Here is a 12,500-nt window from a genome sequence, read left to right on the forward strand (position 1 = left end):
TCCTGTAGCTTCTTAACCAGCACATTCTTGCGCATCAGCGAGATCTCCTGTCGGGGGCGCACCTTCTGCATGATGTGTTTTAGCATTGTGCTCTGATCCCCGCGAAATGCTCTGCAAAACGGGAAACGGAAAAAACAATAACTTCTCCGCAAGCTGCAACGACCACACCTCGAAAACAATAGCCTACTCTCACCTTTTCAGCGTATCATCAGGAGGAACACTGCCCGGTGCGCAGCCCATCTTGGATGCCCACTGTTTGAATCTCGTAATATCGTCCATTCCAGGGTTTTTACGCAATTTTTCCTCCGACAAAGCCGCTTCCAATTTCAAAGTCAACAAACCGATCAAATTTGGAATGAACCGTTAATATTGACGTTTCCGTTGAGTTCATCCATGCTTAGGGTGGGTCCACACCAACAAAGCATTTACGGACCAAAAAGGGCTATCGCATCGGTGATACGACGAAATTCAGAACAGTTAAGTTATTTCATTAAACATATGGCCTTATTCCAACAGAGCGATAATGAACGCTTGGCAAGAATCTTTCTCTGTCATCGATTTTAGGTCCGATTTTTGTGGGTTGCAGCAAATTGGTGTGGATCCACCTTCATAGGCATTCTCACCGGAGGCCTTTTTTCTCACAACTTTGGCTTTTTCAAAAGATTTGTCTATTTTGAATTTGTATCCACTAACGGCTGGACGACAAGCGTACGAAACCGCAGGGAAATCATCTTTCAGCTGAAATAGAGGGATGGTTTAAATAACTTTCTTTGAAACAACGAGACTTCAACTACTTCTTCAGTACAATGCGTGTGAGTATTTTTTGTTGCGAACCTTTACATAATACGTCTTTTTAGAAAAGCAAAATTCCAACGTCCAAAGGCAAGGAACTTTTTGATACTTGCCTTGTTTACACAACAATTAGCTGTTTAAGCTGCCCCGATGCGGTCATTAGAAGACGGCACGCGACCGGTACTCACGTGCGTAATGGTAGATAAACGAGTGCGCACGCGGCCGCTCACTCTCTCTTCCGCTTCTATCTTTACGCGCATAGACACGAGTCCTTCAGGTCAATCAACCTAAAGCTTTACAATCTTAACGGGACGAATAAACCTTTCGTTTTCGCTGAAATGCCCACCAGTTTTCGCTGGCAAAATTCGCTCAGATATCCTTGAATCACTAACGGACGAATCTTTGACCGGAGTGGCATCTTCTGAGCGGTTTACAGTTCTTTGGAACGTTCGAAAGTCCTTGAATATTTCTCCCTGGTTTTGTTCTTATTCTGGGTATTGCCAATTCCCTTTTTTTGCATTCCAGTTTCACAGGTTTTTTTTGAAGGTCACGGATTGCTTCTTATAAAGGCTCAGAAAATTTTACCTTCCGGTGTCAGAATGATTTCAACCGTGGTGCAGTGTATACTGTTTGTGTTAACCGTTTACTGTTTTTTGGCCTTGTGCAATCGGCGATCATGGCAGCTGTTGAGCCAGCTTCCCGGACCGAGGACTCTTCCTCTGATTGGTTCGGCATACGTTCTGTTTGGTGTTAAATGTTCGACGTTCTTGGATTGTATGCTGAATCTGACTAGAACCTATGGAACAACTTGGTGTATTTGGTTGGGTCTGAAACCGATAGTGCACGTGGGTGATGCAGAACAGGCGAAAATTATTCTCTCATCGCCGGCAGCATTAGATAAGGCGAGTGTCTATCGCTTCACACGATTTGGCGTATTATTCGCGGGTCCAGCGCACCAGTGGCGACCACTCAGGAAACAGATTCAACCTATGTTCAACATGTCCATCTTGAAAAGCTTCATTCCTATGTTTGAGCATAAGTCAAACTTGATGATTCGAAAACTGGCAGCAAAAGTAGACCGAGTTGAGTGTTTCGACATCTACAGTTTTATCGCACGTTGTACGTTGGATATGGTTTGTGGTGAGTGTGGGTACCGTGTGCTTTAGTGAATACTATTCTAGATAACGTTTCTGTTAATACTATTCCTACAGCTACTACTTTCGAAACGGACATGCGCTTCCAAGAGGACTCATCCTGCAGCTATTTGCATGGCGTGGAAGAGTAAGCTCATTAGTTCGTTTAGTGTATGTTTTGTATAAAAATTAAATCTAATTTTTCAGAGCACTGGAATCGACAATGCAACGCTTCTTGAATCCTCTCCTCCATTTCGATTGGATCTATCGTTGGACGACCACATACCGAAAGGAAGAAAAGGCATTAAAGGAGATCTATCGACCGGCGAAGGACATTCTGCATCTGCTGAGCAAATCAAAATTTATCGATGAATATTTGTCAGCGTTGAAAAGGAACGGACATGATGAAAGACGGATGATCCAAACAGAAGTCGCTGGGTTTATCTATGCCGGCCATGAAACAAGTGCAATTACTCTTTCCAACACATTGCTCCTTCTCGCTATGCACCCAGACGTACAAGAGCAGGTTGTGGCCGAGATACGCCAACATTGTGGTGCTCTTGGTGAAGATATTCGATATGAAACGCTTCAGGAGCTCGTCTACCTAGAAATGGTACTGAAGGAGTCTCTCCGCTTACTGCCGATCGCACCTTTCGTTGGCCGCCAAACAACACAAGAAATCGCTGTGGGAAAGTACATTCTACCAGCGGGTGTTGATGTGTTCATCAATGTTTTCAGCATTCATCACAATCCCACCTATTGGGGAGAGGATGCCGATCAATTTCGACCGGAACGGTTTACTACGACGACTTACGATCGCTCTACGTATTTGCCCTTCAGTGCGGGAATGAGGAACTGCATCGGTGGACAGTACGCAATGATTTCGATGAAAATAATGCTGATTAAGATATTTACTTCCTATCGGCTGGAGACGGATTTGAAGCCAAATGATTTGAGCATGAAATTTGCCCTCACTATGAGAAATGCCGATGGGCACATGGTTCGATTAACGCATAAATGATTGCTTCAATGCTTCTAAATCATCAGCAACTTTTAACTCTTTCTATGAATTATAGATTTTCGAATAAGAATAAAATTACATCGAAATTGAGGCCAGTTTTCCACTTTCAAACAACTGTGTGTTGCTCAATCGATATCGTAAATCAGTCCCTTCTCGACCGCTTGTATCACTAACGGATGCATCTTTGACGCGAAACGTGGCATCTTCGGAGCATTTTTTCGGTTTTTTGGAACGTTCGAAAGTCCTTGAATATTCCATGGCGGATTGGTTTTTATTTGGTGTATTGACAATTCCCTGTTTTTTGCATTCCAGTTTCACAGGTTTTGTTGAAGGTCAGATTGCGTCTTATAAAGGTTCAGATCATTTTACTTTCGGTGTCAGAATGATTTCAGCTGTGGTGCAGTGTGTACTATTTTTGTTGACCGTTTACTGTTCTTTCGCCTGGTGCAATCGGCGATCATGGCAGTTGCTGAGACAGCTTCCAGGCCCGAGGATTTTTCCTCTGATTGGTTCGGCATACGTTCTGCTTGGCGTTAATATGTCGACGATCGTGCATTTGTCAGTGAAACTTACTAAAACATATGGATCATTCTTTTGTGCGTGGTTGGGTCCGAAACCGGTAGTTGTCGTGAGTGATGCAAAACACGCGCAAACTATTCTTTCATCGCCGACAGCATTAGAAAAGGCGAGTCTCTATCGCACTACACCTTTCGGCACATTTTTCTCGGGTCCGGTGCACCAGTGGCGACCCCTCAGGAAGGTGCTTCAACCGATGTTCAATATAAACATCTTGAAAAGCTTCATTCCTATGTTTGAACAAAAGTCAAACTTAATGATTCGCAATCTGGCTCCAAATGTAGACAGAGTTGAGTGTTTCGACATCTACAGTTTTATCGCACGTTGTACGTTGGATATGGTTTGTGGTGAGTGTAGACATCGTGTGTTTCGCCAATATTTTTATCATGTTTTCAATAACGTATCTCTGCAAAATACTCCGCAGCTGGAGGTTCTGGATCGGATATGTGCTTTCAAGAAGATACATCCTGCAGCTATTTGCATCACTTGGAAGTGTATGTCCATTAGTGCTTTCAGTGGATAATTTGTATAAAAATTAAATCCATACTAATGATAATTTTCCAGAGCACTGGAATTGACAATGGAACGCTTCTTAAATCCTCTCCTCCTTTTCGATTGGATCTATCGTTGGACGACCACATACCGAAAGGAAGAAAAGGCATTAAAAGAATACCGTCAACCGGCGAAGGACATTCTGCATCTGCCGAGCAAATCAAAATTTATCGATGAATATTTGTCAGCAATGAAAAGGAATGGACATGTGGATACTCGAAGAATCGAAAACGATCTCAGCGGGTTTATCTATGCCGGACATGAAACAAGCGCAATTACTATTTCAAACACATTGCTCCTTCTCCCTATGCACCCAGACGTACAAGAGCAGGTTGTGGCCGAGATACGCCAACATTGTGGTGCTCTTGGTGAAGATATTCGATATGAAATGCTTCAGAAGCTCGTCTACCTAGAGATGGTACTGAAGGAGTCTCTCCGCTTACTGCCGATCGCACCTTTCGTTGGCCGCCAAACAACACAAGAAATCGCTGTGGGAAAGTACATTCTACCAGCGGGTGTTGATGTGTTCATCAATGTTTTCAGCATTCATCACAATCGCACCTATTGGGGAGAGGATGCCGATCAATTTCGACCGGAACGGTTTGCTACGACGACTTACGATCGCTCTACGTATTTGCCCTTCAGTGCGGGAATGAGGAACTGCATCGGTGGACAGTACGCAATGATTTCGATGAAAGTAATACTAATCAAGATCCTTACTTCCTACCTGTTGGAGACGGATTTGAAGTTTAATGATTTGAGCATGAAATTTGCCGTCAGCATGAAGAATGCCAATGGATACATGGTTCGATTAATGTCTCGGTGATCGCTGTATCAGTTTATTGCTTCAATGCGTCAACATTAACTACTTTTAACTCTTTTATGAAACCTTATTTTGCTTGTTCTGTGAGCTTCAAACTAAAATTAAAATGTCCAAGAAAGTGTGAGTATTCGGCGTGCTTTTCAATTTCAAGCAACTGTGTCTTCCTCACTCAATTGTGGTTTTTGATAATTAATTTCTTTTGTGCAAAATGTAAATTGATAGAATCTATTGCCATCTTAAATAAACTACTATTTATCACAATGCATGAAGCATATCGATGGAGTTCAATACAGCAGAAACCCTCGCACGTAAGTTTGATTCCCAGCATTGGGCATCTATTCCGTCATTTTCTCAACAGCATTTCTCTCTCGAATCACCAATATAACTCCTCAATCATTCTGTCACCGATCGTTGAATGAAACCATCACTCCTTAAGGAACGAGCCAGCCAGGTTCTCCATCCTGATCGGATGAATGGGTACCCAATCTTTTCCATCATTGAGCGCTGAAAGTGATCTTTTCCTTCTACCTTCCATTCTGCTCTCGGTTAGCATCTTTGTAAGCATCATTATCGTGGTTGGCGAACGAACCACCACCACGGTTTCGATCACGCGAAGTTCGCGGAGTCGACGAACGGATTCCGCGAGTGATCCGCCGGGCCTTAAGAGCGTATAGCAATGATCGTCTCTCAAGCAGTGCGAGTCGATCGTTCGAGCGCGCTACATCTAAGCGCAGAAAACGTAGTGCGAAAGCCCAATACGCACACAGAGTGTATCGTGTGTAGATCGTGCCACCGTGACGTGGAAGTGTTAATCAGACAAAAAGAACAAAGCAGTTTAATCACTTGGAAAGTAGCATAAATCAGACAAGATGAGAGCATTCATCGCGATCGCCCTGCTGATGCTGGTACAGTGCGTACTGACCGTTCCAGTTCCCCAAGTAAGTGTGACTCGGAATATGTGTAAAAGATAGAATGTACTGACATGATTCGTCAGAGAAACATGTCCTCCGACACGCGTCTGTCAGTCAGCAACGTGAGTAGCATGGCCAATGGGAAAAGTTTTGCAGTCGATTCGATTGAGCGTTGATCGGACCATCGATCATTACCATACAAAAGTCATAGACAATTCCTGAGGCGTGTTGTCCCACATTATAGGGGTTTTGTTTTACGTGCCATTCTCTCCACTCTTCCATGTTGGGACCCCAAAAGAACACTAGTGTGCAGTTGACTAGTTTCCAAGAACCTAAAATCTTATAACTACCTTGCAACTGCCCAGATCATGGCTCCATAGGCCACGATGGAAATAGTTGCGAGTCATGCTGCATCTAATCTTGGCTCTTAATTCAATAATGGATTCATTAATAATGGAAATCACCGAACCGTATGAAAACATCTCGAAATAAACTCATTAAGCTCAGCTCATGTGCTTAGTCACCGTCAAAGCAAATTCTGACGACGGTTCCTACCTTCTTGAAGAATGATTCTTCTTTTCTTCTTTTCATTTGATGTGCCAGTCCGATCACAGTGTATCTTACATCGCACGTTCCAGAAATCGTTTTCCATTCTCTCTTCAGGGCGATGGTTTTACGTCAGCAACGAACCTCTTTGCGATCGGTCATGCTTCGCGATGGAAAACAGCCCAAAAAACGCTCGGATTAAACTTTGCACCAATCAGTGTAGAGGACGAGAAGCGGTGATCATTGTTGACGAGTTCTTCACGGGTCGCTACCCATGGGTAGCCGAGAGTTAATATAAAAACATAGAAGGAAGTCGCTTTAGCGACCGAGTGATCCATCGACATCACACCACTAACGTCAACGCCATTTCCGTTAGTCGTCTGAATTCAGCTAGCACCCTGCACGCAGGCATAAAACATCGTTCGCAAACCATCGTCTAATGCGCGCGCAGGTGTTCTCTCCCTAGTCACACCTCCCTCAGATGGCTTTCGAATTCCTGGTTCAGGCCGAGAGGAAGCTATCGGTCAGACTCCCTAAACTGGTTTGCCTAAAGTTTATTATGCTGAAAATCTTTCGTCTTTGCTAATGCATGAACAATCTTTTTGCCACTTTCGTAGCATCTGCGCGGCGGGCATTAATATGTATGAGCTTTTACCGGGACTTCTGTCGCGTCTGCTAGTTTTATCCCCTTTCGCTGCTTAAATATTACAATAAGCAGAACTGAACTGAACCCCGCTGAAGCTGAAGAACTGTTAAAAGTGACGAACCTGCCTCAGTATGGTGCGTTGAGAACGGTTTGTTCGTCAAGCGATAACTATTTTGATCAAAAATAAAAGTAAAAGTTGCCTGACGGGAAGTAACTCTGGTCGAATGCATCGACGGCGCCGGTTACACTTGACATTGAATCGTACACATATGCCGGTTCGATATGCCGGCCTCATCGGGGCCTTCAGTTTGGAATCCTATGGGTTGCTTGAACACACGAGCACCGCTCGTTCGTCCGGTAGCGTTGTCTTATTGCGTTTAGACTGCGTGTGATTTAAGATCAGATTCAGGTTAGCCTTTTCGTTTATACCTTGTAATGGAACACACGTAAAAAACAACAAGGAATCAACAAGGCCCGTCTGTAACGAATCTATTCGTCGTTGATGGCTCCCAATCACCGAGAGCGCCGTTTTTTTATGTTTCGATTTGAAATAGGAAGCTAATGAGTTTGGGGCTGCGCAGTACGATAAAAAACAACAACTCATTACTCGTGGAAGGTCGTCAATGAGTCAGTGGGGTGGTAATGGATTAGTTCTAGTAGGAATCTTCTAGAGCTGGGTGGAATGGCACGAGTCAGGGAGTTTTAATAAAAATTGCCTTTTTTTCCACTTCCATTTTCTGCTGATCGCTGGCCACTAGAATTTTCCATTGCAAATTAGCAAAATACTACTCGATGCATAGATTCGTCGTGACGACTAAAGCTAAGTAGCGATATATATATGCTATAGCACTGAATGGAATGATCCATGCCTAGCGTATCACAGTGTCAACGTCACACCTTCACCACACGACGGCGACTGGTGACGGGCCTAGAACGGGAGTCCGGCAAAACAGGTTTACTGTGTGACGATGAGACGAGACACTAGCAGGTCTCGTCTTGGTCCGTGTGGATCAGCCTCAGCCGTACGGCAGATGCCGGATGGGAAACCTGATTTTGCGAGAAAACAATATTCGAATGTTGACCGATGCAATGCAATGCATTTGCCCTGGGGAGAGGATATGCGAAGAGTAATCAAACTGTCGGGCGCTATATTCGCTTCCATAATGGGGTTCATTGATCCAAAGTTATGATCGTAAGAATGGTGAAACCAGAAACCGACTTAAAGCTCGATGTTTGCAGGCATGCAGAGTTCTAGATGGAATAGCAAATAGCCTTGATCTTGATTTTTTCATGCGGGATTCTCCCAAATGGCCAGCAGGTTTTACGCTCGGTTCATCTCTCGCTATTCGCTTGCCAATGTTACTAGTCACTGAGGAAGGCCTCATCTACTGGTGCCACAACCATAAATTAGCTGATTTCTATCAGCAGCTGTAACGTCATCGGTTACGGTTGATCGAAATTCCGTTAGTGTCACCGTGTCCCGCGGAGGATCGTGATCGTGCGGGTGTTTAGTGTTTAATTATTCATGAGAGCCCCGGTTGTACAATGCATTCCACCGCAAAAACGCACGTTGATACGACAAGTGAAGGTTCTACGCATCTACGTTTACAGTTTCTCACCTTCCGTGATGGAAAGTTTGGCGTCAACTTCGGCGGTTACCATGCGGAGGCCGGCCTCGGAGGGCTACTGACGGGCAATTCCGCCCACGGTGGACTGTCTGCATCGGCGGGCACCCCCTACGGACAGCAGGCGGGGGCTGGATTGGGCGGAATCGTCGGTGGCAACGGTAACGGTTTGCTAGGTGGCTTCCTGGGAGCATTTGCCCGCTCGCCAGGAGGATACTATTGACTAACCAGTGTGTTCCCGGACTGTACTAATCATCGGTTTTACTACGTCGATTAATCCTTGCACACGAGTCCGAAATAATCTGTGTTTAGTGTTGGATGCGACAGAAAAAAAGCGAACTAATAAACGATTGCAACTTGATCTAACTGCTTTCCCCTTACTAACTGCATGATTTATGTACGTTTCTTACACGAAAACACGCTACGCACTAACCTTTTATGTAGTAGATAAAGCCTAGCAGGAATACTCTCGGTGCTTTTTGTTTAACTGCACTACACTGCATGCGCCTTGCACCTGGCTGGAACAATTGGCAACACAGCGCAAGTAATTTGATAGCAGAAATAGACGTCGTAACTGACTGGAAGCAACACTTCTTAGAACGCACCGCTGGAGGAGCCTACGCGGGAGCAACGGCTGGCAGTGGTGTCGGCGCTAGTGCCGCCATCGGCGGTGGACTCGATGGAGTAGGAGCTGCCGGAGGAGTGGGCGCCGAATCTCATGCGGGAGGTTTGAGCAAGAAGGTAGTCAAACTGGGCCAAACCAATGGTGCCGCGCCACCGACTGAGGTAAGGACTGGCGGCAACTTTGAGGCACAATCCTCCGGATAATTGCATATCCTTTTGCTTACATCTTTGGCAGGTTGTTATCTCGAAGGAGCATGGTCATGGGGGAAACTTTGAGCGCATCGATAACCGTGAATACCACAAGGAAGTGCACACCGAGGTGAAGGCACCGCCAGCACATCCCGCCCCAGCGCAGCATGGTTTCCACAAGACCGTCTATAAGAAGAAAGTGATCAGTCACCCGCACAAGGTATACTATTAAGATCGTGAAGGATGAATGTCTTGAATCCGGGACAGCTCCCAACATCCCCAACAAACACAGACGTACACACGACCAAATTTACTCGAAAAAATAATGCACAGACACTGTAATCGCTCCCAAATCCAAATGCCTCCCAGGTCGCCGTGGTACACACCTCGACGCAGCATGGCGGAGCTCCTCCGCAAGGGCTGGACATAAATCGTTTTTTCGAATTCCAAACGTTCTCCAATCTGGGTGCACAATTTGCGCACCCTCCATTGCCTCCTCCACCACCACCACCACCGGCACCAATCGCATATAAAACAACGATCGTAAAGGAATCGTCTTTCGCGCCAGTTCATTACCACCAACAGCAACCCTCGTACGAGAAAGAGGTACATCCGAATTGGCTACATCATCCATTTATCGCATCATCAGCCCATCCTTGTACCACATTTTGGGGACACATACAAACGCACACAATCACAGAGATAGACTAGATTGCTCATCGTGTATACACTCATGTTTGGCTTTTATAAGGAACGTGTTCTGTTCTGGTAACGTGACTTTCATTCTGGGTTCTGCTTCCACAGATTCACACCCGGCTTGACTCGTCGAACGGGCACAGTGCCGGTGGTGCATCGACAAGCACGCACGTGGTCGCAAGCTCAACCCACAACTCCAACTTCTGGAACGATATCTTCAACGTACGTTTCACGATCGAACGATCTACAGCGATCCACGTTCCCTTAATTCATCTTCCTTTGATATTGCAGATCCCAATCTCCACATTGTCGGCTGTTAATCAATTCCTGAACAACAAGAGTGGCAGCGGAAGCGTGCATGTGGAGAAACACGTCGAGGTCCACTAGTGAACACATGATGGGCGAGATATCCTTGAAGCAAAGGCTTGTAGCCGTTCAGTGAAGCATTTTAAATCTTTTCATGCGATACGCAAGAGCTGAATGCAGCTTAATTTTAGATAACGAGGAAGAACAAATTATGCGAACGCAGCTAAATTCTGAACTCACACAGCCGACTCCAGGGTGTGTTGTGTTCTAATCTTTATTTAAAATTTCTACCTAAAATAAAAAGTACACTTTACACAACATGATTTAGCTACTCCGACTCTTTCTCTTTCTGCCTCGATCAATGACTAAAGCGAATGGGACGAACCCATCCCACCGGTTATTAGCCCAAACAATTTTACTATTTTTTACTCACTGTAACGATAACACGATAGTACAAGCACACAACACGTAACGTAGATCACGGTACTGGTACGTTATCATTAGATCGGAATAAACGATGGTAACGTGCCAAGCTTTTTGCGCCGTAACACCGGCGGTCTAGTATCTTCTTCGGTTTCCTCTTCTCCTGCACACGCTTCTCCTTCGATGCTCTGTTCCGGCGATTCATCAGGTGATGCTACGGCTTCGCGTGGTGTCGCAGCGTCTGTTTGAATACTTACACATCCTGCGTCCTCACCGTGCTGCTTTTTCATTTTGTCCACCGCTCCCAGCATACGCGTCAACTGCTTTCGATCACTTACACTCAACTCACCCGTTTCTCCGGTGGCGTCTTCCCGGTAGTAACGAACAGGTGCGATCGTGGCGGGAACTTCTGTCGTTTCCAGTTTCCTCGCATCGGAATCCGAATCCACCGGTGCAGTCCGCGGTGATGTTGGTTTCGGTTTAGTTTCCTTACGACCGTGCGGATAGGGACACTTGATGCGCTCACAGCGACCATTTCGCTCAAACCCGGGACATTGGAACACGTGGCGGTTGGGACACTGGAAGAGGAAAAGGACGGCAAAACATTGTATCAGACAAAGCAAGAAACCATCAGTCGATCCCCTTCTAACCATTACCTTATCAGCCAGTGGACAGAAACCGTTGAGAAATGCATCGCAAATGCGTTCCTTTTCGCTGACCTTCTTGTGCAGATATGGACAGACGTCCCGTACACAGCGGCCCTCAAGAAAGAACCGACAGACGGGCATCTTTTCCAGGGTAACATTGTGCGACAGCAGGCACCCTTCGACCGTACATTCGCCGCTCAGGAACTTCCGGCAGATGCTGATGTGCTTGGGATCGTGCAGCTTCGGACATTTGCCCCGGCTGTGCGCCAAGCACCTGCCCAGCCGTCGATAAATATGGCACGGTTCGTTACACTTTCTCAGCCTGCTTGTCAACACCTGGATGCTGCGTTGCTTGGCAACGCTCAGATGGTTCCGCGTTCGGTGTACATCCGTCCGAACGAAGGTACCATCTTTTCGCGCCTTATACGTAAGCCCACCGATATCGATACGATGCATCCGGTGAGGCTCGGGAGCACGAATCGATCCACCGAGCTTCCTTTCACCATCTCCTGCACCAGCGATCGTACGAAGCCGCATTCCCGTACGATCCAGGGCGAAGCGTGTCCCGCGAATGACGAGCACTTGCTCCTTGGCTCCCTTTCGGACTGTCTGGGCGGCCGCTGGTCTTGCTGTCGGGATTGATTTCTGCAATTTATTTGTCGACGAACGGTACAGCACTCCGTTGATGTTGACGAGCACCAGCTTCTTGTTTTTCGATGCGTACGCAATTGTCGCTTTGCTGCTACCGGGTTCGTTGAGCGATTTCGTGGCTGTTTTTCGTTTTCTGAAACAAAGTGAAAAGATATTTTATTTTTCTCATGCCCACCTCCATTCTGTCAAGACAAAAACACTTACAATTTCAACAGTTTAGGATCGGTTATGACCACGCGCCTCGTCGTGAGCCCGTCTATCCTGGACAGGGCGTACCGCTTCACGAAGGTCGGCTTCGCGGGAAGGACGTCCCTGAGCATGGCTTTCGGTAATCGTCGG

At 46.0% G+C, this 12,500-nt stretch overlaps 4 protein-coding genes across 5 annotated transcripts in view; 2 read left to right on the forward strand and 2 right to left on the reverse strand.

Moving 5' to 3' along the window:
- The window catches only part of LOC126574720 (augmin complex subunit dgt5), a 2,252-nt gene extending 1,933 nt beyond the window's left edge, over positions 1–319 (reverse strand). Inside the window, exons 1-2 of the mRNA XM_050235068.1 lie at positions 194–319; positions 1–111 (exon numbers count right to left, since the gene is read on the reverse strand). The exon at positions 1–111 is cut by the window's left edge and continues 28 nt beyond it. Coding sequence (XP_050091025.1) covers positions 1–111; positions 194–279 — 197 coding nt within the window. The 5' untranslated portion in view covers positions 280–319. The remainder of the gene's footprint in view (positions 112–193) is intronic.
- A 2,021-nt stretch (positions 320–2,340) lies between these two features.
- On the forward strand, positions 2,341–4,900 carry LOC126576819 (probable cytochrome P450 313a1). Its single transcript, XM_050238122.1, has 3 exons — positions 2,341–2,925; positions 3,689–3,756; positions 4,720–4,900. Exons 1-3 carry the CDS (start codon positions 2,341–2,343, stop codon positions 4,898–4,900), a joined length of 834 nt encoding a protein of 277 aa, XP_050094079.1.
- A 678-nt stretch (positions 4,901–5,578) lies between these two features.
- On the forward strand, positions 5,579–10,763 carry LOC126578466 (merozoite surface antigen 2, allelic form 2). Of its 2 annotated transcripts, XM_050241056.1 has the most exons (7): positions 5,579–5,835; positions 8,612–8,786; positions 9,224–9,411; positions 9,485–9,658; positions 9,808–10,044; positions 10,243–10,356; positions 10,426–10,763. In XM_050241056.1, exons 1-7 carry the CDS (start codon positions 5,767–5,769, stop codon positions 10,519–10,521), a joined length of 1,053 nt encoding a protein of 350 aa, XP_050097013.1. In that variant the 5' UTR covers positions 5,579–5,766; the 3' UTR covers positions 10,522–10,763. The 2 variants fall into 2 exon arrangements, with proteins under 2 accessions (XP_050097013.1, XP_050097014.1); XM_050241057.1 differs by lacking the exon at positions 9,808–10,044 and having other exon boundaries at positions 5,581–5,835.
- LOC126578463 (zinc finger CCCH domain-containing protein 3) overlaps positions 10,699–12,500 on the reverse strand; it is a 2,496-nt gene continuing 694 nt past the window's right edge. The window contains exons 1-3 of the mRNA XM_050241053.1: positions 12,366–12,500; positions 11,520–12,294; positions 10,699–11,441 (exon numbers count right to left, since the gene is read on the reverse strand). The exon at positions 12,366–12,500 is cut by the window's right edge and continues 694 nt beyond it. Of these exons, the coding sequence (XP_050097010.1) occupies positions 10,941–11,441; positions 11,520–12,294; positions 12,366–12,500 (1,411 nt within the window). The 3' untranslated portion in view covers positions 10,699–10,940. The remainder of the gene's footprint in view (positions 11,442–11,519; positions 12,295–12,365) is intronic.

Source organism: Anopheles aquasalis, chromosome 3, assembly GCF_943734665.1.
Source record: "Anopheles aquasalis chromosome 3, idAnoAquaMG_Q_19, whole genome shotgun sequence".
NCBI lineage: Eukaryota > Metazoa > Arthropoda > Insecta > Diptera > Culicidae > Anopheles > Anopheles aquasalis.

Bases quoted from the DNA above. Each gene is read 5' to 3' on its own strand.
- LOC126578466 (XM_050241056.1), top strand. From the start codon at position 5,767: ATGAGAGCATTCATCGCGATCGCCCTGCTGATGCTGGTACAGTGCGTA. The intron at 8,787-9,223 runs GTAACGGTTTGC...AACACTTCTTAG, and splicing joins CGGAATCGTCGGTGGCAACG to AACGCACCGCTGGAGGAGCC. The intron at 10,045-10,242 runs GTACATCCGAAT...CTGCTTCCACAG, and splicing joins AACCCTCGTACGAGAAAGAG to ATTCACACCCGGCTTGACTC.
- LOC126576819 (XM_050238122.1), top strand. From the start codon at position 2,341: ATGATCCAAACAGAAGTCGCTGGGTTTATCTATGCCGGCCATGAAACA. The intron at 2,926-3,688 runs GTTCGATTAACG...CCGGTGCACCAG, and splicing joins GAAATGCCGATGGGCACATG to TGGCGACCCCTCAGGAAGGT. The intron at 3,757-4,719 runs GTTTGAACAAAA...TTTGCCCTTCAG, and splicing joins TTGAAAAGCTTCATTCCTAT to TGCGGGAATGAGGAACTGCA.